The sequence below is a fragment of the Xyrauchen texanus genome, chromosome 46 (genome assembly GCF_025860055.1).
Source record: "Xyrauchen texanus isolate HMW12.3.18 chromosome 46, RBS_HiC_50CHRs, whole genome shotgun sequence".
Classification (NCBI taxonomy): domain Eukaryota; kingdom Metazoa; phylum Chordata; class Actinopteri; order Cypriniformes; family Catostomidae; genus Xyrauchen; species Xyrauchen texanus.
Genome location: NC_068321.1, coordinates 17219206 through 17241685, shown reverse-complemented (window position 1 = coordinate 17241685; position 22480 = coordinate 17219206). Strand labels below are relative to the sequence as shown.

The window sequence follows — 22480 nt, the reverse complement described above, 5'->3', positions numbered from 1 at the left end:
TGCCAACGTCACAGAGGCCGCCTCTTCCCTCCACAATTTCAGGAGGTTGAGGTGATATATTTGACGCGCGCCCCCTCTATCGGTACGTTTGACTTCATAATCAAGGTCCCCTACTCGTCGTGTGACCTCAAACGGTCCTTGCCACTTGGCGAGTAATTTTGAGCTTGATGTTGGGAGTAATACAAGCACTTTATCTCCCGGTGCAAATTCCCGTAGCTGAGCACCCCTGTCATACAGCCGGCGTTGGCGTTCTTGAGCCTGGAGCAAATTCTCCTGTGTTAATTGCCCCAGCGTGTGGAGTTTTGCTCGAAGATCAAGAACGTATTGAATTTCATTTTTGGCACTAGAAGGTCCCTCCTCCCAAGTTTCACGGATGACGTCGAGGACCCCGCGTGGGCGTCGTCCGTACAGTAGCTCAAATGGGGAAAACCCTGTGGAGGCTTGCGGAACCTCTCGTACTGCGAACAACAGGGGGTCCAGCCACTTATCCCAATTCCTAGCGTCTTCGTGCACGAATTTACGAATCATATTTTTGAGTGTTTTATTAAATCGTTCCACCAGTCCATCCGTCTGAGGGTGGTACACGCTAGTGCGAATCGATTTAATGCCCAATAATTCGTAAAGTTCGCGAAGTGTTCGTGACATAAAAGTAGTGCCTTGGTCGGTGAGGATTTCCTTCGGAACCCCCACCCGGGAGATTATCTTGAAGAGTGCCCCTGCAACACTGCGTGCTGAGATGTTGCTCAGAGGCACTGCTTCCGGATACCGCGTTGCGTAATCCACCAGGACTAACACAAAGCAATTTCCGCGTGACGTCCGTTCTAATGGCCCGACGAGGTCCATTCCAATTCTCTCGAAGGGAACCTCGATCAATGGAAGGGGGCGCAAAGGCGCTTTTGGGGTGGCCGGTGGGTTTACCAGCTGACATTCGCGGCACGCCGCACACCACCTGCGGACGTCGCCGCCAATGCCCGGCCAATAGAAACGGGCTATTAGACGGAAAAGTGTTTTCCGTTCCCCCAGGTGACCGGCCATAGGATTATAGTGAGCCGCCTGGAAAACCATTTCCCGGCGGCTCCGTGGGATCAACAATTGTGTCACCTCCTCCTTTGTTTGAGCGTCCTGCGTCACTCTATACAACCGATCTTTAATAACTGAGAAATACGGATATGAAACGGCGACACCCGGCCGGAGTTGTTGACCATCGATTACTCTCACTTGGTCAAAGGCGTGCTTAAGGGTTTCATCCCGCGACTGCTCCAAGGGAAAATCCCCTCAAGGAACTCCCTGAGAGGAGGGGTGTCCCCTCGCCCCTTCCCTCGTCACCTGGAGCAGCCGAGGACGGCCCCGGCTCCGCCTCCCCCGCCAAAGCATCGCACATCACACATCTCTTTACTTTCATGCAGGACCCATCCGCACAGACTCCCTCTAATACATTTCTAAAATTTGGCCAATCAGTACCCAAGATTAGCGGATGGGTGAGGCGGGAACTAACCGCTGCCTCCACACTATGCTTTTCTCCCCGGAATTTAATTGCCAGAGTCACCATGGGATACTTGTGAATATCCCCATGCACACACCTCACCCTCACCCGTTTAGCTGTGCCCAAAGCCCCGGGTTGAACCAAGCGTTGGTGGATGGTGGTCTGATTACAGCCGGTATCCATCAAAGCTTGGTATGTACCCCCCTGGATCCTTACCGGGATCCGGTAGGCTCCAGCCCGACCGGGGGCAGCCTGCGGGACGTCGGAGACCCGCACCACCGTCCCCACCTCCATCAGCGGACACTGATCCCGGAAGTGGTCCGGGTCCCCGCACCTCCAGCAGACCGGCCCAGGCGCCACGGCCGCACCCGTGCTGGCGGGCGCCACCACCTGAGGAGGAGAGCGACTGAAAGACGGGGAAGGGTTGGGCGGGTTCTCCCACGACCGGGAAGCTTGTCGACTGTATCCTCCACGCCTGCGGGGGGCAGGAACGGGTCCTGGGGAGAGAGCAGAGCGAGAGGGAACAGGGGGGAAAACAGGGGAAGACACAGGGGAAGGGGAGAGAGAGAGAGAGAGAGAGAGGGGGAGGGCTCATCTGCCCTCGGGATCGCCGCCAGGTGGTCCTCCGCGAGCTGCACAGCTGCCTCCAGCGACGCCGGGCGGTGGCACTGGACCCATTCCGCCGTTCTCCTGGGCAGTCTTTGCGTAAATTGCTCCAGTACCACCTGATCGATAACTCCCTCGACGTCGCGGTCCCGACAAGCGTCCCGGAGCCGTTGAACAAACGCAAACGGGCGGTCGGATTTTTCCAGCTTCATACTCCGGAAGAGCTGGCGATTCTCTTCCGGGCTCCGACCAACCCGCTGCAGAATGGCCCTCTTCAGGTCAGAATAAGCCAGGAGGCTCGTCGCTGGCAGTTGTTGTGCCGCGAGCTGTGCTTCCCCGGACAGAAGAGGAATTAGCCGGGCTGCCCATTGTTCAGGCGGCCAGCCCCAGATTTCAGCCGTCTTCTCAAAGAGGTCGAGGAAGGCCTCAGGATCATCTGCCACCCCCATCTTCTGTAACATGGGTGGGGGCAGCGTAGCGTGGGTGTCCGGGGTCGCGGCTGGGGCTGACGCAGCCTCCTGGCTGAGGAGGCTCCGGATAGCGAGTCGGTCCTCTGCCTGAGCCCGCATGACCTCGAAGAACCGCCGATCTTGATCCTGCTGGAGCTCAAGCAGGGTTTGTTGGTGGCCCTGATGGAGATTAGCGAGGGACTGGAGGATTTCCGCCAGCTGGGAGGACTCTATGGGGCGACTTGGTTCCATTACGTAACCAAAAAAAAATAGTCCCGGGTTTCAGCACCACTGTGAAATAGTTCAAGGACGGGACGGAAACAAACGTCAACTTAAGGGGTAAGTTTTTAATTCTTAAGTTTTTTATCACACATCAGACAGTCTTCCTTGGTTCTCTCCCTCCATGCTCCGTCGCTCCTCCCTTTTATGCCGCTCTCCTCACGTTACTGAAATTAGACACAGGTGTTAGTTATCATTTAGCTCAGGTGTGAGCGCCCTTACCGCTTTTCTCTCCCGGACGGGCGCTTGACCACGCCCCCGCTGCCACAGTGGCGTATTGACTCGGCTCAGTACGGTGAGCAGAGGACGAATCTCAGTTCCCTCCATGTCTGAGACTGTCAATCCACGCATTTTACCGCGTGCCTTGTTGAGCGTGTTACCGCAGAGACATAGTGGGTGTGGAGGCTTCACGCTATTCTCCACGGCATCCTCACACAACTCAGCACGCGCCCCACCGAGAGCGAGAACCACTTTGTAGCGACCACAAGGAGGTTACCCCATGTGACTCTACCCTCCTTAGCAACCTGTGAAGATTTGGTTGTTTAGGAGACCTGGCTGGAGTTACTCATTACGGCCTGGATTCGAACTCGCAACTCCAGGGGTGGTAGTCAGCGTCATTACTCGCTGAGCTACCCAGGCCCCTAACCATAGTATATTTTACAAAATGCCACAATATTATAATCTGATACAATCACTGTACAATGATACCACTAAAGTACTTTTTTTGTGTAGCTAATAATGTAGATAAAACAATTTGTGACCTTTTTGGAATTATAAATATTGGTTAGTGACGGTTCCCATAGCTCTGCTGAGTTTAGCCGTCAGTATCAGGAATGCTGAGAATCAAAGTTTGCCTCTTTTGGCCCTCTTCCACCCTCCTGACGTCCTCGGTCTCACGCACATTCATACACACACTGGAGAGGCAGAGGAAGTAAAAATAGCGTGAGTATATTTAGTGGCGCTTAGCTTTGGCTGAAATGTTACTGTGCGAGACCTTGTCCAGTGGATCAACAAGGATCTGACTGAGTGCTGTGTAATTGTTACTGTATACAGTACAACTCTGTTTGTGTTTGTGTGACAGCATGTGTTCACTAACGTGTGTGTGGTTTAGGAGCTCCTCAGCCGAACTTCACTGGAGACGCAGAAACTGGAACTGATGGATGAAGTTTCATGTCTGAAACTCAAGCTGGTCGGTATGGAGGAGGAACACAACAACATAGATGAAGAGGACAAACATCATAAAGCTGAGGTACAGTATATGTCTTTCAGTTCATAGAGGCTAAAGAGTTTATCCATAAAATATTACTAGAACAATAACAACACTATTCTAGTTCTTTAATTAAATTGGTTTAATCCATTGGCTTTGGGGGTTAATGTCAGCATACATCAGTATACAAGGAGACTTCCTCTCCATTTAGAGTCTGTCTTGCATCAACTGACAGCTGTTATTATTTTCTACACCGTTTTATTTGTATTCCTTTTCCCTATTATATTACTGATTTAGAGGCCCTGAGTTACAAAATTGCTAACTGTAATGTTACAACTAACAACTATATTTATGATTGATTCATTTGTTGCTTATTTGTTTGATTAACCAACTTTTATTTCCAGTGTTTATTGTAAACGTGTTATTCCACATGTCCAGGGCTCCTTCTAGAACAATGTGCTAATTAAAGGCTACAAAACAAACCAATTTTTTTCAAATGTAAATGCTAAGTGCAGAGACTGAACTAATTGATAATGACATTTGTTGTCAACTATTTTCACTATCATTTTGTATTGTTTTTGTATTTATTTTTTTATAGTTGTTACAGCTCCAGTTGAATGATAGTGGTTAACTGTTTGATGTGTATGTGTCTATTTAAGTGTGTCTTTTTCTGTAGTCCACCTGTTGGCTCTAATTAAATTTAAGCCACACACAAAAAAGCAGCCACGTCAGTGTTTCTGCAGTTTTATCTTTTTCGAGATGCACTAACTGAGCACATTATTAGGAACACTATGATCCTAATAATATAGTGCCAGATGTGGTCAACTGCCGATGTAGCCCATCCGCCTCATGGTTTGAAGTGTTGTGCATTCTGAGATGCTATTATGCTTACTGCAATTGTACAGAGTGGTTTATCTGAATTACCGTAGCCTTTCTATCAGCTATAACCAGTCTGGCCATTCTCCATTGACCTTTCTCATCAACAAGGCATTTCCGTCTGCAGAACTGCCGCACATTGGAAGTTTTTGTTTTTTGACACCATTCTAAGTAATCTCTAGAGACTGTTGTGTGTGAAAATCCCAGGAGATCAGCAGTTACAGAAATTCATAACCACCCCATCTGTCATCAACAATCACGCCACAGTCGAAATAACTGAGATCAAATTTTTTTGTTTTGATGGTTGATGTGAACATTAACTGAAGCTCCTGAGTCCTGATGCATCTCTGCATGATTTTATGCCACATGATTGGTTGATAAGATAATCACATAATCAATAAGTAGGTGTCTAGGTGTTCCAAATAAAGTTCTCAGTGAGTGTATATTAATAGGAAGGTGTGTAGTTCTGCAGAACAAAACCATATTTTTGTTGTGAATGAGGCAGCGAAGGCAGACGAGGAGATGCGGATCCAAGTGCAGTTCAACTTTATTGAGGAACAAACAAGACAGGTACACGGAAAACACGGGAACAAAGGAAAAACCCTCAATGGGGAAATAAACACAAGACTGAGAAAACGGGCAGGGAACACATACCAGGCTAACAACATTCAACGATAGACACCGATTGAACAAACAGACAGAGTTTAAATACACTGACAAGGGAAGACAGGAACCAATGAACAACAGAACTCAAAACAAGATAACAGGGTGAATAAACAGAAACCAATGGTAGACTAATGAGGACAGGTGAAAACAATGACAGAGAACACGAACGCTAACAGGGAGACTGTGGAGTTAAACAAGGGACAAAAGTGAAAACTACGGAATACAAAAGTGACAAAAATGACAACCAAAGGGTAACAGTGAGAACAAGACGAGGTAACCCTAACAATTTTGTACATTATATTAGGAGGTTTCAAAGAATGCCTTCTTGAAATGCAAGCTCACTAAACATGCTGATCCCAGTTTAAATGTTTTCAGCTGATATTTCATGATGTTTCCATTTGACGTATGGACACATTATGAGGGGACGGGAAGTCACATTGGCTTGTTTGTGTTGTGTCTATGTAAATATTGTAGATTTATCTCCTCTTAACACCTAATTACTTATTGGGTTCTTGGACCTTTAGGCCCCTAAAGCAAACTATATAGAGTTAATACTCCGACCAAACAGAACCTCAGATAAATGCAATAAAACTTTAAAGGAGCATCTGTTTTTAAAGGAGCATTCATGCATTTTACCTAATACTAACTGATCCAAGTGGACAGGATTCCAAAGGGAATTTTTCAAGTTGTGTTGTCCAGGCCTAAAAGTTTTGAAAATTTGATAGTGAATATATTTTACCATTTTGAGCTCCCATTCAATTCTGACCTTTCGAAATGGTGACTGCCTGTATGTTTGTGTTTCTTTTGGTGTTACATTTCAGACAGGTATACCATGGACACAAAAACAAAAGAAGGAAGTAGACTGTGAGCCATCCATCTCATTGTTATGTCTACATCATTCATTTGAGCTGGGCTATCAGACAAATTCCGCCTTTCCACACAGACAGTGTGTTTAAAGAAGCATGATTTACAGATGTAAACACACCCACATTTACACATTCAAAAATAATGTCCCACAAATGTTCCTAGTGCCAAAAAGGCAATGCTCTGATAAGGGAAGATGTTAATTGGTAGAGACACAAAAGCATGAGTTGGGCTTAAATGGGAGGCAGTGACAGACATTTTGATGAATGTGAAATGGCATACGCCAGAAGTGCTTACTGCTTTAAATGTCTTGACAATCGTTAAGCTACACACAACACACAACTGGTTTTTAACATGAATCGACAATGGGTGTCATTCACCTTTAGAAGGTAAAGGGCACATACATTTTACATTTAATATTTCAATGTTTTGAATAGGGATGTGCAAAACTGCATATTTTCCAAATCGACTAGTTGGGACGCTTGCGTTCTTGCATTCAAATACAGCTAGATGTGCAACAGAATGGAACAGAACGAAGGGGTCTCGAGATGCATATTTAATAGTTGGGATTAAAAACGCAATTCTCATGGCCAAGACGTTTAAAAAAATGCAACTACCATGGATGTTCAATTCGATTTTTTTTGTCTAGCGCCAATGTTTTAAAGGGGATGAATTTAAAATGGTACTTTTCCGAGAGGGTTTAACCATACAAACTATCTAACAGCTACACACTTATAAAAGCACCACCGCTAAAAAAGTCTAGACCTCACTTATTGTTGTTGTTACACTTGCAGACCGTCATGACCCTAGTTTTGAACAGATTACTTTTTTAACTGAGGATGTCTCGTTACCATTTTTTGATAACGAGTGGAAGTTTTATCAATTTAAATTGATCTTTTATTTTGGCGAAAGCACTCTGTGTTTCTGTGTGTTTTTGATGGCAGCTTCTCACTTCCAGAAAACTATGTGATGCAATGTGATTATTAAACCGCAAAAGGCTGCTATTGAATTAAATACATGTATAAAAAAATGTGGTTAATTAGTGCTCTGCTCCCTGTCATCTGCTACATTCAAGGCATGCAATGCTCATGACAGTGTTTACTGTGTGTGAGCCTAAAAAGAATGAACACTTTGTGTCTTTATGTCAGCACAACGCCTGCTCCACAAATTTGTGAACACTCACATTTGAAGTGCGCAGCACATGCTAACTGTATATTTATTTCATTAAATCACAGCCTTTGGTTTATTCACACTAGGACATATCATGATTTATATTTGTGAGCTAAATGTTCACATAATAACATTCATACAACAGATGGTACATGTATTTAGTATCTGAGCATTTTTACGAGCACAAGTTCAAGTACCATACTGTCAGAAATGCAAAGGCTGTAAGCCAGGGTAAGTTTTATATGATATTCCCTGTTGATGCTAAAGCTGATGATAAGGCGGTATGAACGCGGTATCTGACCCGATTCTGATACAGTATCATTTTCAGAACATCCCTATTTTTAACAAAACTATTAAAAAAAATTTTTTTAAGTACAGTACACAGTGCACAAATTTTATAAAGTGTGTGTGAATGTATTCAGTGACTATGTAAAACTGCTGAAATTTTCTGGAATTTTACTATTGGCAAAACATTCATTATTTACACCCTGATAGATTTGTAGCTGTAGAGTGATGACTCAATATCATAAATCATTCTGTCTTGCATCTTTCCTATAAATCCATGTAGTATCATGTATTATGTAGTAGCATCACACCACGCAGTCTTGGTACCGTGGTAACTGATTCCATTTTGCCATTTGTTGCATCAACAAACACTGGCCTCAAGTGTGACAGCTGCAAGGCTCCATTCAACAGGACGGAATGGCAGACATTCACTTCGAACATACCACATGCACAAAAACTTTCACCACAGACATCCACCCACTCACAAATCTCTGAACACGGCTAAATATAAGTGTGAAACGTGCGCCTTATCATCAGCTTTAGCATCAACAGGGAATATCATATGAAACTTACCTTGGCTGACAGCCTTGCATTTCTGACAGTATGGTCAATATTAGCCTGACTAATCATTCACTTGTTTACAAGGGGGGAAAAACTAAACATTAACATGTTCATTGCAGATCAAGTCAGATTTTATAATCAACACATCGTACTGTAATCGGTCTCTAGTTCGGATTAGGTACAGATGTGCCTCAACATTTGTTTCAAATCATAAGTCAGTGTATTTTAATCTTTGAAATATAGTATCTTGGCCCCCAGACAAGTTTTCCCTTGCATAAACGCATCTCTAAATTGCTAAGTAGGTCAGTAACTTATTTATCCTGGCAGAAAATGGCTCACAATGTTGCCCCCTTCACCTCCTGGAGTCTTTGGCATTTACACTAAAGGATATTTGTTTCAAGAATAAAACTTATAGTTAAAAAATAGGGCCCACTCTCAGTTTTAATGCTGACAACATGTGGAAATAGATTTCTTGACTGAACATGTGGCTTATTAAATAATAAAATAGACTCCTGTTGTAAAAGGCCAAACAATGAATTTGCCTATTCAGAGAACCAGGATTTATCATTTCACCATTATGCCTATTCATTCAGGGCTCAAAATGTAATTGAGCCCAGTACCACCACTCCCTATACGTATATTACGCAATCTGCTTAGGGCACCATCTTGTCGTAGGGGGCCACCAGGAACTCCACCAGCTGCCGTTATACGTTATTCTATATTATCCCCCAACCCCCCCTCCTGTCCAAAGATCTGATTGGGCCAGTGCTGCTTTGTCGCAACATCTAAAAATTGCAGACGTTTTATATGCCTTGCAAATGGAAACATTTGGGTGTTTGAGAATATATCTTGATAAGAAGTGTGTTTTGTCTTGTTGAAATGTCAAATATTTTGTTACTTTTTTTAAAGAATAACTAAGCAAATAAATTAATAAACAAATATCTACTGTTTATATGCCTTATTGTGCTTTTCCGGCCAAAAAAAAAAAGAATATATTTGTAAATGGTAGATGGTCTGCACATATATAGCGACTTTTTTAACCTTAGCGGTTACACTGTGTCCCATTCACCCATTCACACACACACACACACACACACATACTCACTCACTCTCACACACCAATGATATTAGTGTCATAAAACCATTCATTTGTTTTATTATTTTGACATTTAATGCAAAATCTATCAAAAAAAATGTCACATAAAATACATTGCTGAAAATAAAATTTATAATTTTTTTTGTCGTAAGATCATTGAAAATGTTGTTAGGCATTAAAAAATCTAAATTAGTAGTAGAATGGAATCCTTATTGTTTAGATTATGTCATTATTGTGTTTCCAAAACTGATTTTCTTTCTCTCTTTTTTTTTCTCTTTTTTTGGGGGGCTTTGTTTATTTCTGTTCTCTCAGAGTGTGGTTAATCTAATTAGTGAGCTACAGGAACAGATGTGTAAATTCCAGGAGGAAATCAGCAATCGCATTCTGGAGCAGCGGGCTCTGGAGAGCCAGGGGGACAGTGCCACACGCGAGGCTCATGACCAGAGCCCCGATGTGGGCCTTGGTGCCTCGGATGCTGAGGAATGTAGCTGTAGAAGCGGAGGAGATAATGTAGGCAGATCCACCTTATGTGATGGACTTCCATTAAGACCCCCCATTTTTCCTTTTTTAACCATTTCCCCATCGCACTTTTGGAGACTCCAACAGGAATTATTACTAACTACCTGCGGGCTCTACTGTGGGAATTTCATGGTTGCTGGTGTTTGTAGTGTGTTCTTATATTCTGCCATTGGTTTTTGACAGAATGTCCTAACTTATTTTGGGTGTTTACTTGCATGATGGAAGTTCACTAACGCTAACGGTTGCTGAGTAGTTCTGGAGAGCTTGCAGAGGGTTGTGGGCTTAGTGGGTTACTACCCTTTGTCCTTGCTAGTAGATATTTCTTGATCAATTGTATAACTTTTTTGAGTAGCAAATGCATTATTCTAAGAAACCAGTAAGGATTTCCTGGAAAGCTTTTTCTGTTTTAACTGCTTGGTGTGTGGGAACTGACATTTATGAATTGATTCAAACCCTTGTCCTTGAATTTCCTTTAGTTTATTTATCTGAATGACCTTGTGCTTTATATTTTTATGTGAACATGAAAAATACAATTGTTGATGCAATAGAGTTATGGAGTAAAAGTTAAATGTGTCCATGAGTTATTGCAAGAATGGAAGGATATTTTTGTAATCACTGTCCTGTGTAATTGTTTATTCATCAGGCATTGCTGCAAGAGCTTCACCTTCTTAAGAGCAAAGTTGATGAACTGGAAGGGGAGAAATTGCAATATGAGAGGAAACTCAAAGCCACAAAGGTAAAGTATATTTCATGACCTCTCAAAAAGATGAAATACTTACTTACTAGGCTTGGAACTAATTATTGAGGTTCTTGTAGTACTGCTTTGTTGACCCCATGAAATCACTTTCAACAAATAATTTTTGCTTGGAAAAAAATTTGTGAAGTGCTGATCCATCAATGTTTTTGGTCAATTTTCCTGGAAGAGTAAGACTGTATGTTTTAAATGTGGTTTTCTGCTAAAAGGGAATTTTCAACATTTAGGAGTTCAGTAGTATATAGATTAGTATATGCAAACTTCAAAGCTTGCAGACACTGATTAAAAGCCACAAAACTCTCATTTTGATTACATGGGGTCTTTACAATTTTATCCAACTACCACATTCTCTTCAGCATTTACTAACAGTCCTTTTTTCAGCTTGGTCTAACCCCAAATTCAAACTCTTGAACTTGCTGCTTAAAACTTCTTGCTTTTCCTCATATCTCCTCTCAATATATATTAACTAGACTCCATCTCCATCTTCTCACAGACTCTCAGCATAATATTTGTCCCTCTGGGTTTCTCTTTCTTCAGCTCTCTATCACCTATTCCCTCCATGTCTGTTACCAGTCGCTCATGACCAAGCTTTCTGCCCTGAAGCTCATGGTCGAGCACACTCAGGTAGAGCGACAGCATTGGGAGGAGAGCTGTCGGACAGCTAAGGTGCTTAACCTTGCTCCCCCTGCTTATTCCTAGTAGTCCTCTGTTAGTTGTTTGACATAAAGGAGAGGGGTATGATGGCCCTGTTCCAAATGGCACCCTTAGCCCTTGTGGTCCACACTTTGGTAACGAAATGTGCACAGACACGGAAAAAATTGGGCTGCCCCATGGGCTGTGATGATGACAAAGTTTATGTCACATGCAGGGCCATAGGGCCACCAGAAGTATGCTTTGACCTGTAGCAGTAGTAGATCTCTATTAAGTCTGCACCAGTGTAGGCATCATAAAAGAGCACATGGGGCACCCATGAGCACACTTTTGAATCATAAAATGACAAATAGGACACTCTATGATCTTGTGGACTTAATGGACATTTGCAAGTGAAGACCACAAGGCTGCAAGTCCACATCAAGTGCATTATTTGGGATGGGGCCAATGTCACAATATTTTGGTGCTAAATCAAGACCAACCTATTCTCTGGACTACCCTTAGGGCTATATGCACCCTGTACACTCTGCCGCCAGTGCAGTAGAGTGCGGGAAAAGGGTGAATGGAGGACGCATAGTGACCACAAAGTGAGCACTCTACTGAAACCTAAAATTAAATGGGACACCCAGTGGTCTTCTGGACTTCAAAGACACGTGAGCAAAGGCCACCAAACAGTGTGCCATTTGGGACAGGGCCTATGATTTGTTGTAGTTCCTTGAAAATAGTAGTCCACTCCTTTGACTGTTATGCCTCCTGCTGATTCCCATCCCCTGCCTCTGCCATGTACCTTGCCTTTTCTTTCATTTGGATATGTTTTGTGTTATGTTATTTGTTGGCACTCAGTCAATCGCTGCTCTTTATTATTTGTGATGTTGTTGACCAACTCGTCGCATGCACGCCAGTTTCGTACAACATTATTTATTTTGTTCACAGTCCACTGTATATTTAAATAGTTCTGATGCTGACCTGTTGAGACAGCACTGCCCTTCAGTGCTTCCAGAGCAAGAGCTCCACATGGTCCAGTGGCAATGTATTAAACCGCAAGTTGTGTTGAAGTGAGCAGTGTATGGAGCAGTATACGATGGGGTGGGCTGCTGAAGATCATCCATCTTTGTTTGCCTCTTGTGCTCATCTCTGGAAGAAGCATGTATATGTTTGTGTGTTCGTTCGAGTATGCATGACTTCATCCAGATTTTCGGGTTTGTCTATGTTTGAGGTAGCCTGTGTTGAGCAGTTCAGCATGTGGATGTAAACAGACTAGCAGATCATGTCCATAGAGCAAAACTTTCTGTAGACACCATTATAAATGCCTGGTTCTTTGGCATTTTCTATATGCTGTAGAGAAACTATGAATGCACTATCCCCATTGTCCCCATTACAGGCCTCTAACTATTGTCTCTTTCTGTTGTTGGGAAGGCCATTCACAGCTTATTTGTCATTAGGGACTTTTAAACTAGAGGTTGACCAATAGTGTATTTTGCAGATACCAATAACTAAGGTGGTGGAAAAGGCCCATAACGGATGAATCGGCTGATCGATTCATAGAATGCTTCAACATTTATTAGTCGGCACAGACATGGAGGCCAAAATGATAAAAACCCAGATTTATTTAATCAACAATAGGCACAGATTAATTGGTAAAACCGATATATCAGTATATTTCAAACATATATTCTTTACCATGAATTTAATAAAATTTGTCCTGTTTAGAGGTCATGTATAAACAGGATCCATTGTCCAAATGTTTCAATTTAATTATTGAAATGCTTTTATCATTAAAGCATCTGTATTGATGCTATGGGTCTGTTCCAAAACCTAGTGAGCTGCTTCGCTGCCTCCTTCTTAAATAGGCAGCATTCTAACTGAAATACCATTTAAAAAGTGCTCCTTACGCATGTTCTAAAGCACTTATTCTATCAGCGTCTCCTCAGCAGTCCCCTGTCACTTTTAACTTTCTTTTCTAATGATAACAGGCAAATATCAATAAAACTTCTATTATATACCATCTGCAAATATGCAGGTATCTCGTTTAAACAGATGTAATTCACAAACCTCATGAAAATCCAGTGTTTTCATCCGATAGAGCTTTAGATCCCATAGAGCTTTAGATCTTTTATCTTCCTCTTTAAGCGCGTATTCTATCAGCCAGAATCAAAACTTCAGGATCAAAAGATCCTCTGTTTCACAAATCATGACGGTCACTCCGTGACAATCTAAGCAGGCGATCCAGGGCATTTAAACGGTTAAGAGATTGCTGCTCACGCTGGATCCGCACGAGCGTGTGAGTGCAACTTCAAAGTAAATGTGTCATATTCACTATGCCCTGTATGTACAATTGATTGAGAAAATGCGATTGTTAATGTGCACATGCCATCCATGGTTGCTGGACTACTTTGTGAACTGTTATTTCCTTCTTCCTAATATATTAACAATTTCTTCATGGGCAAATTAATTATTAAAATTTGATGACTAAACATAAATCAGAAGAAACTGCTATTTATTATTTAAAATACAATATTATTTTTTAGATTATTTTTTACAAAGTTAAAGTTTTGTGTGAAATGTAGTAAATATAGTGCTAAATACGAGTTTATTTGCAATTTTGTGTTTTTGTTATTTACTATATTAAATTGTGTGATATCTGCATTGTAGAGACCTATCGGCCACCCTGCTCTCTGGATATCGGCATCGGCCATTTAAAAACCCATATATGTTGATCACTACTATTTATGGTATTATTTTTGAAGACATCCAACATTTTTCTCAAGTGCCTAAAGCTTTTGCACAGTAATGTACCATATACCGCACATATTTTAAGTAAAACAGTAAAAATTTCTCTCGCTTGGTCCTTTCTTGGATTTTATTTTACAGAGCTCATCACAGTATAGTCTGAGATTGCCTTCCTTAGGATGGATAAATACGATGGTACCTTTGAATTTGGCCAAAATTTGATATTTTAGGAGCATAAGTAACATGCCTATCATTTTGAATATGCCTATGCCTTACAATGCTGTCTCCGGCGGAGGCAGCTCACAAGGATTTGTAAAGGACCCTGTGTGTGAAAAAGCCACGATATTAAAGATTTGAGAATGCACACTGTTAAGGCGCACTGATGCAGGATTTTGCTTGTAAATCTATGTTATGTGATAATGAAAAATCTATTAGCCTATCTTGATTAGCTAGCTAGCTACGTTGTGGAAAGAAATGTTGTTAAATTAGACATGGTTCATTCAGCTGAAAATAAATCATCCTGTGCCAGTTGTCAACCTGTTAGCCTGCTGTAAATCCAATGCAGCTGGTTAAAGTTTTACAGGCAAATTACTTTAGAGTTTTTGCTGCATTTTGATGGCGATGTCTGAATGATAGCAATAGGCTACATGTAAAACTCAGAAAGTGGTTGAAACAGATGTGGTAGCACATCTATGTGTTTTACAGCAATTTAGAAGGTTTCATCTTTGAAAGTGTTTTTTGTCAGCATTAGGATGCAAAAAGCCATTTAGACAAGATTAGTCCTTATAAGCAACCACTCCCATCAACATTTTTATCCTGTGGTCAACCTGTGCCTGCCGTATTGTGTTGTCAATGTCAGATTCTCCTGTTTCCCAAAAGCATTAATGTGATCGTATGCAAAATGTGGTCTTCGTTAATCTCTTTTGTGTTTGGATGAAATCTTCATTGTCTTGGCAGAAGATATTTTCACTTTGATCTCAAGGATGCTAATCTGCTGAAGTATTTTCGTTTTGCAGGCAGAGATGGCCAAACTCCAGCAACAGCTTGCTACGAAAGATGCTGAAATCGAGTGTCTACAGAATCAGCTTCTATCCCGGGGAACTGTCAGCAACGACATCAAAGAGAGAGGTGCGTCTTAGCAGATTAAATCCTAGCGGATGTACAGCAACCCACTTAGGCCTTAGCTCAGAATCATTTAACGTAACATTGTAGACCCCATGAAATTGTTTGATGACTTTTTTCCTGTGTTGATGCATTTAAACAAGTGTGGGCAGCACATATCAAAGGCCACGTTCCTTTTTTCAAAATAACCAATGGCTTTTAGTTTACACCACAGCCATGAACCATGATTTGCTACTAGCTACACAGTTGCAGGTGGTAATAGGGGGCAGAACATTCAAGTACAACATGTCACCATATTTTTGCTCCATTTACTCTGAGGAGAGAGTGACTCTCTTCATATTTAAGCTTCATGCATAAATCTGCTAAAGCTTAATTTTGTTAACTTTTAGAATACAACTGCATATAGATGGCTTAAAATCTAATGAACATGGACTAAAATCTAAAAGCTCCCATTTTAATTTCAAGGGCTCTTTGATACAGTAAATACAAGCTGCATGGGAGTGACGTGTGTGTTGGCGAGTGGTTTAGCGAGTGTAGAGATTACTAACATGTGACTGTTTTGGCAATAATTGTGGCCTCTGTCCCCCCTCCCTTTCACCGCACTCTGTTATAGAGGAAGTGTATAAGAAAAAGCTGAGAGACAAATGTAAGCCAACATTTGAATGTTTCAGAACCTCCTATGCTGTTCCCAGTTTGATCCAACAGCCCCTCAGCGACTCTCTGTCAGTCTGCTTAATTTACGCTGGCATGCTGTCAAGGCTGTCGCACCCATCCTGTCAATGTCAACCTGTGTGTGTGTGTGTGTGTGTGTGTGTGTGTGTGTGTGTGTGTGTGTGTGGGGGTGGAGAGGAGTTATTAAGTCATTCTTGCTTGTTGTCACACCCTGCAGCCACACTCTTTGCTTCCCAATGAGTCTGGGCGATATGGTAAAAAAATCTTGATTTTTATCAAACTTATGGACGATTCACGATTAAATGTTTTCAACTTTTAAATTCACAGAAATCAAAGTTATTTTCATTAAAGGAAACAAAGGTGTTCCATAAAAATGTACAGATGCTCCAAAATGTTATCAACAGAGTGTAATGTAAATTAAAATCTAATAAACCCAGATGTTCAGAAATAATAGAATATGAAAATTGCTAAATAATTCTTAGCCAGTGTAGGTTTTAATTTTATCTAGTCTATCTAGAAAGTTATCTAGAAATAAATATCTATAAATTATCAAGTTTATCTAGAAAGTGCTCACTGTATATCAAACACTTTGTGTGTAAATTCATAAACCCCTGCAGACAGAGACACGCTGAGCAGTGCAGCTACATGAAATAATTTATCATTACAATTCAACTAGCAAAATAGCCCAATGTTGGCTATAGATGCAGTACACTTGAAACACGTAACAGAAAAAGCAATAATTAGCAATTTAGCTAATCATCATGGCAAAAGGAGTGGTGTATGTTTGATTCCCCCATATATTGCCTCTCCATGATTTGAAATGAAGTGCCCATAACTGTCACATAACTAATGCTTTTTTATGGATAAAAAGAAAAGAAAGGAGACCGTTCATTAACATGTGCACACCGAGTCCAGTTATGGTCTTAAGCCAGTGTATACCTGCATGTTGGACGAAGCTGAGCTAAAATAACACTGTGTACAATTGTACTGGGAATATTACCGCTGTCTTTAATATCAGTCTCCGTGTTGTTAACCTGTCATGTTCATTGGAGCACCACATAAGTGCAGCTGATCATATCGGAAGTGGCATTAAGACAAGCGCTATGAATGTTTTTGATCTTCCTTATTCAGCCTTTGGTGGATTTACAACATATCTAACTATAGCTTTTGCAATATTTTCTGCAAAATCTACATTTCTTGATTTAAGAATAATAAAACATTGTGTCAAAATGCAAATTGTAATTAAACAGAAAATCTGAAAAAACGCCCAACCCTACATGGGTCTGTGAGCTAAACATTTAATTCTGTAATCCATTCATGTAAAGAGGAGGTTAAATTCCAAGAAACCTTGGAATGCATCAACTAAGGATCATCTCACAGCTAAGCAGTTGATCTCAAAATCTTTCTGGTTATTAACAGCTCAGTAGTAGGTGTAGCAATTAATTTCTGTTGACTCTCTTACAATTCACAGTCATCACAGAAATCCTGTGCATCACTAGTCATCACTTGCAGTCCTTTTAAAGTGCATTCAGAAAGTATTTTGACCCCTTCATATTCAGCCTTATGCTAAAATGCTTTAAATAATTGTTTTTCTCACATAAATCTACACTACTAATACTAAGACTTTGCAAATGTATTAACAAGAAAAAATAATAATATCACATTAACGTACGTAAATATTCAGACCCTTAACTCAGAACTTAGCTGAAGCACCTTTGGCAGCGATTACAGCCTCAAGTCTTTTGGGTATGATGTAACAAGCTTTTCACACCTGGATTTGGGGATTCTCTGCCATTCTTCTCTGCAGATCCTCTCAAGCTCTGTCAGGTTGGATGGGGACTGTCAGTGGACAGTCATTTTCAGGTCTCTCCAGAGATTTTCGATTAGGTTCAAGTCTGGGCTCTGGCTGGGCCACTCAAGGATATTCACAGAGTTGTCCATAAGCCACTCTTGTGTTGTCTTGGCTGTGTGTTCAGAGTCATTTTCCTGTTGGAAGGTGAACATTTGGCCCAGTCTGAGGTCCTGAGCACTCTGGGCCAGGTTTTCATTAAGGATAGCTCTGTATTTTGCTGCTTTCAGCTTTCCTTCAACCCTGACCAGTCCCCCAGTGAAAAACACCCCTGCAGCATGATGCTACCACCACCATGCTTCACAGTTTGGATGGTATTGTGCAGGTGATGAGTGGTGCCTGGTTTCCTCCAGACATGATGCTTGGAGTTGAGGCCAAATAGTTAAATCTTTCTCACAGTCTGAGAGTCCTTTAGGTGCTTTTTCAGTGTCTTGCACTGAGGAGATCCCAGTTCGGTGGTGTGTTGCAGTGATTATTGTCCTTTTGCAAGTTTCTCCCATCTGCACACATGATCTCTAGGGCTCAACTAGAGAGACCATCGCGTTCTTGGTCACCTCTCTTACCAGGGCCTTCTCCCCTGATTACTCAGTTTGGCTGGGCGGCCAGCTCTAGGAAGAGTTCTGGTTGTTCCAAACTTCTTCCATTTAATAATTATGGAGGCCACTGTGCTCTTGGAAACCTTCAATACAGCAAAAACATTTTGTAGCCTTCCCCAGATCTGTGCCTTGACACAATCCTGTCTCTGAGTTATTCAAGCAGTTCCTTTGACCTCATGGCTTGGTTTTAGCTCTGGTATGTATTTTTAGATGTGAGACCTTATATAGACAGGTGTGTGCCTTGCCAAATCATGTCCAATCAATTGAATTTGCCACAAGTGGATTCCAATCAAAGTGTAGAAACATCTCAACGATGAGAAATCTGTGCTAAATTTCAAGTGTCATAGCAAAGGGTCTGAATACTTATGTCAATGTGATATTTCATTTTCTATGTTTTTATTTTTTTTATAAAATTGCAAAGTTTACAAAATCTGGTTTTTACTTTGCCATTATGAGCTATGGATTGTAGATTGATGTGAAAATAATAATTTAAAGCATTTTAGCATAAAGCTGCAGCATAACAAAATGCAAAAAAATAAGGGGTCTGAATACATACTGGAGACTGTAACCACATGCATTTGTTTTGAGCATTTTATATGAGATATGTGTTCAGCTGGACACAAGCCTAATGATTTAAGTCATCTCTTAGAATATCCAAAGACATGCATGGCCAGTTAGAACAGGTGGAAAACTTTGTCAAAAATGTGTCCATTTGTCCATGGAAGTCCAGATTCAACCCCCTTTTGCCATTCTAAATTATACTTGCCTATATGAAAAAGGATTTGGATCAAGATAAAGGTGAGTGATTGATGACAAAATAATTATTAATAATAAAATAAAAGTCTTGTAGATTTGCCTAATCGATTTAGTTTGGATGTTAATGTGTATTTTAAAAAAATTTAATCGATGTTGATGCATGGCACACTTTTGTCTCTTTACCTCGTCAGTTCGAGATGTTCGACTTCCTCAATTTTGCGAGTTAAAGTAGAAGACTCTCAGTAGAATTCAAATGGGCCACATAAGTTTTGTGTTCTCCGCAATATCGATTAAAGCCCAACTGAATCATGCACGTTTAGCTCTGCGCTATCCCAGATCTCTCGCTGTATCTCTGCAGCACGCTGGTATTCGCTACAGCAGTTTGTGCGAAAGTACGCTTCATTCGCCCTGCGCAGATGTGTGTGCAAGTTATGAGAGGCATATTGGTGCTTATAAGATGCTGAATGCGGGATTAATACAATTACATTTGATCATCTGAGGCCACCGGCCTAAGTTAGTAAGAGTAACAGAGTTACCCGCCATTGGCAATTTCAACCCAAATTTGGGGGGTGGTCGGGTGTTAATGTCAAGCCCTGAATACAGGTCTAAACAGGGTTTAAAACGTTTTCTGACCACATCACATTTGAGGTGTAGGCAAAGAGTCAAGCACAAAAACTCACTCACTTCCACAACACACTCACGATAGAGATGGCTGAACTTCAAAATGTTTATGGAGATAAAAACAAGAGAGTTTTAGGGCACTTTGCTGTAGGTCAATCATGGGACAAAATGTAAAAACTTTGAAGAATGAAGATGATAGAAGACTTTTCATACAAAGAAGTTAAACTCTATTGACAGTGTTGATTGCTACAGAATATAATTTAGACTCATCCATCTTTTTCTAAAGAAAAACAAAATCACAATTAATAAGGTACATATAATGAAAGTAAACAGGACCAAAAGGGTTTCAAAAGTATGGCCGCAATATTTAAACATAACACTTGTTAACATGACTGCAGTATGATCAAATCACTTACCTTGTCTGTGTACAGTTATCCAGTTTTTCAACTTTTTGTCATGACAAAGTAACGCCTGAAAACCCTGTTGGCGTAAATCCTATTAACTTTCACACAGTGTAATGGATACCAAAAGGAAAGTTGACATGACTTTTGAGTTTTCGGTTTCCATCATATCTTCTGTTTTTGAACAAGCCGTCGTGTTATTCTGTCCATATCAGATGAACAGAGAAGATACAATGGAATATGTGCATCTAAACAAATGTTTGGAACACTAGAGTAACAGAACAGTGGCCCAAAGAACATGCACACTCCAGTCCAGTAATTGAGTGTGGTCCGTTCTGATGAGTGATTTCGATCTCACCACGGTGCATAGTGCAAAATCCCCTCTCACATCTGTTCTACGAATGCTGTTGAACTTGCGTCGGCCAGAAACCACTGTCATGTTCATTCCACAAGTGATTTGGATTTGAATATGCTTAAATGGGATCTCATGCATAAGGCAGCTTGGAGATTGGATGGAAATGTTTCCTCCCATGAAAAATGTGGAAAAGCACTCTGAATCTAATCTTGTAGACACGTACTCTCAAACCATTCACCTCTCAGACATTTTGTGATGTTGCTTCAACTTAAATGGCAAAAAAAAAAAAAACACACATTCCCCTTAGTATTAAACATAGTGAGTGATATGTATAATGTAGTACTATGTGTAAATAACTTCTAACATCTCAGTCCCTTTAAAGAGGAATTCAGACCTACTGCAAGCTAAACTGACTTTAGGCACTTATAAACCATTTGATACACCACAGTGTTGTTTTTATTGCAGGATGGGGTTGAGAGTGTTGACCATAATGTAATTTATTTCAAGAAGCACAAAGCTCTGCTATGAAGTCTCAAGTAAATCAATGCTTGGCTAAATAGCATATGCCAACCTGGACAAGCATGGATACACTTACTGAGAATGTTTTTCTAAAGGAGAATGTTTCATCTTTCACTTTATCTTTTACTGCTCCTGGCAAAACCTTTGTTCAGAAACATCAACGCATGTCTTTCAGACCTGTTTTTGAACTTTTTGTTGCCTGGTTCACCTGACCAAAGGATGCTTTTTATCCTCTTGAGAGCAATCTCAACATCTTCCATCTGTTTGGTTGTGTCACCCCAATGATTTACAGCATACAATCTGAATGTTGGTCTACATGTTCCAGATCAAGAATTGCAGAGGCTAAAAACTGGAATGGAGACACTAATAGCTGCCAATATCGAAAAGGTACGCAAGCATCTGTGCACTTTGCATTTGTTAACAGCTCTAAAATTTGCAATATGCATGGTCCAACATGGCAAGATTATTCACATGGCAAGATACAGTTTGCATACACTGTGTGGTTAAACACACATTTTAGTACTTGGTTGTACAGTGGTAAATCCAACAAACTAAACAGAGCCTCCATTTCATTTCTTGTAGGATCGCCACATTGAAGAGCTCAGTGCTCTGTTAGGCCATTACAGAAAAATTAAGGATGGGTCAACCCTCTCTCAAAGTACGTGAGAAACCTTAATGTGTGCTTTATAGCTCATGTCAATCATAGAGCAAGCATTGAATTTGTTACCATTGCAAGTTAATTTGACCAACATGATCCATTTATTTCAAACAGGTCATATTGGAATGATCGTTATTCTGTTTCTCTTTTTTTATAGTAACCAATGATTCCTTGCTGTCTGGTAGCAGTGAAGAGGATCTTAGTGGCAGTCGAAAAATCAGAACCTTGACCCATAAAGCATACTCTGATGTCATCACATCAGAACCGCTGGTAAGCACATAGCCTGTTAAAAGAACATGAAACTGCATTCACAGAGATATTTACAAATTGTAACGTCTTAATGAGTGAAACGGAACATTCAGTAGGAAATAATGTGGAGTGAGAGTCAATTCTTTTTCCAATTTCAGTTGGACTAAAACAGTATATACAGTGGGTACGGAAAGTATTCAGACCCCCTTACATTTTTCACTCTTTGTTATATTGCAGCCATTTGCAGCCAAGTTAATTTTTTTTCCTCATTATTGTACACACAGCACCCCATATTGACAGAAAAACACAGAATTATCTCTATATTTCTATCATTATAGAAAGAAAAACTGAAATATCACATGGTCCTAAGTATTCAGACCCTTTGTTCAGTATTTAGTAGAAGCACCCTTTTGATCTAATACAGCCATGAGTCTTTTTGGGAAAGATGCAACAAGTTTTTCACATCTGGATTTGGGTATCCTCTGC

The 22480-nt window shown here is 41.0% G+C and overlaps 1 protein-coding gene across 3 annotated transcripts in view; it reads left to right on the top strand.

Moving 5' to 3' along the window:
* Positions 1-22480, top strand: part of ppfibp2b (PPFIA binding protein 2b) — a 96649-nt gene that overhangs the window by 47586 nt on the left and 26583 nt on the right. The window contains exons 6-13 of one of the 3 annotated variants that reach the window (XM_052119439.1): positions 3929-4066; positions 9855-10052; positions 10705-10797; positions 15213-15324; positions 15932-15964; positions 21413-21474; positions 21670-21745; positions 21903-22015. In XM_052119439.1, the coding sequence (XP_051975399.1) occupies positions 3929-4066; positions 9855-10052; positions 10705-10797; positions 15213-15324; positions 15932-15964; positions 21413-21474; positions 21670-21745; positions 21903-22015 (825 nt within the window). Of the gene's footprint in view, positions 1-3928; positions 4067-9854; positions 10053-10704; positions 10798-15212; positions 15325-15931; positions 15965-21379; positions 21475-21669; positions 21746-21902; positions 22016-22480 lie in introns of all 3 variants that reach the window. The other 2 variants (XM_052119437.1, XM_052119438.1) reach the window with 2 other exon arrangements.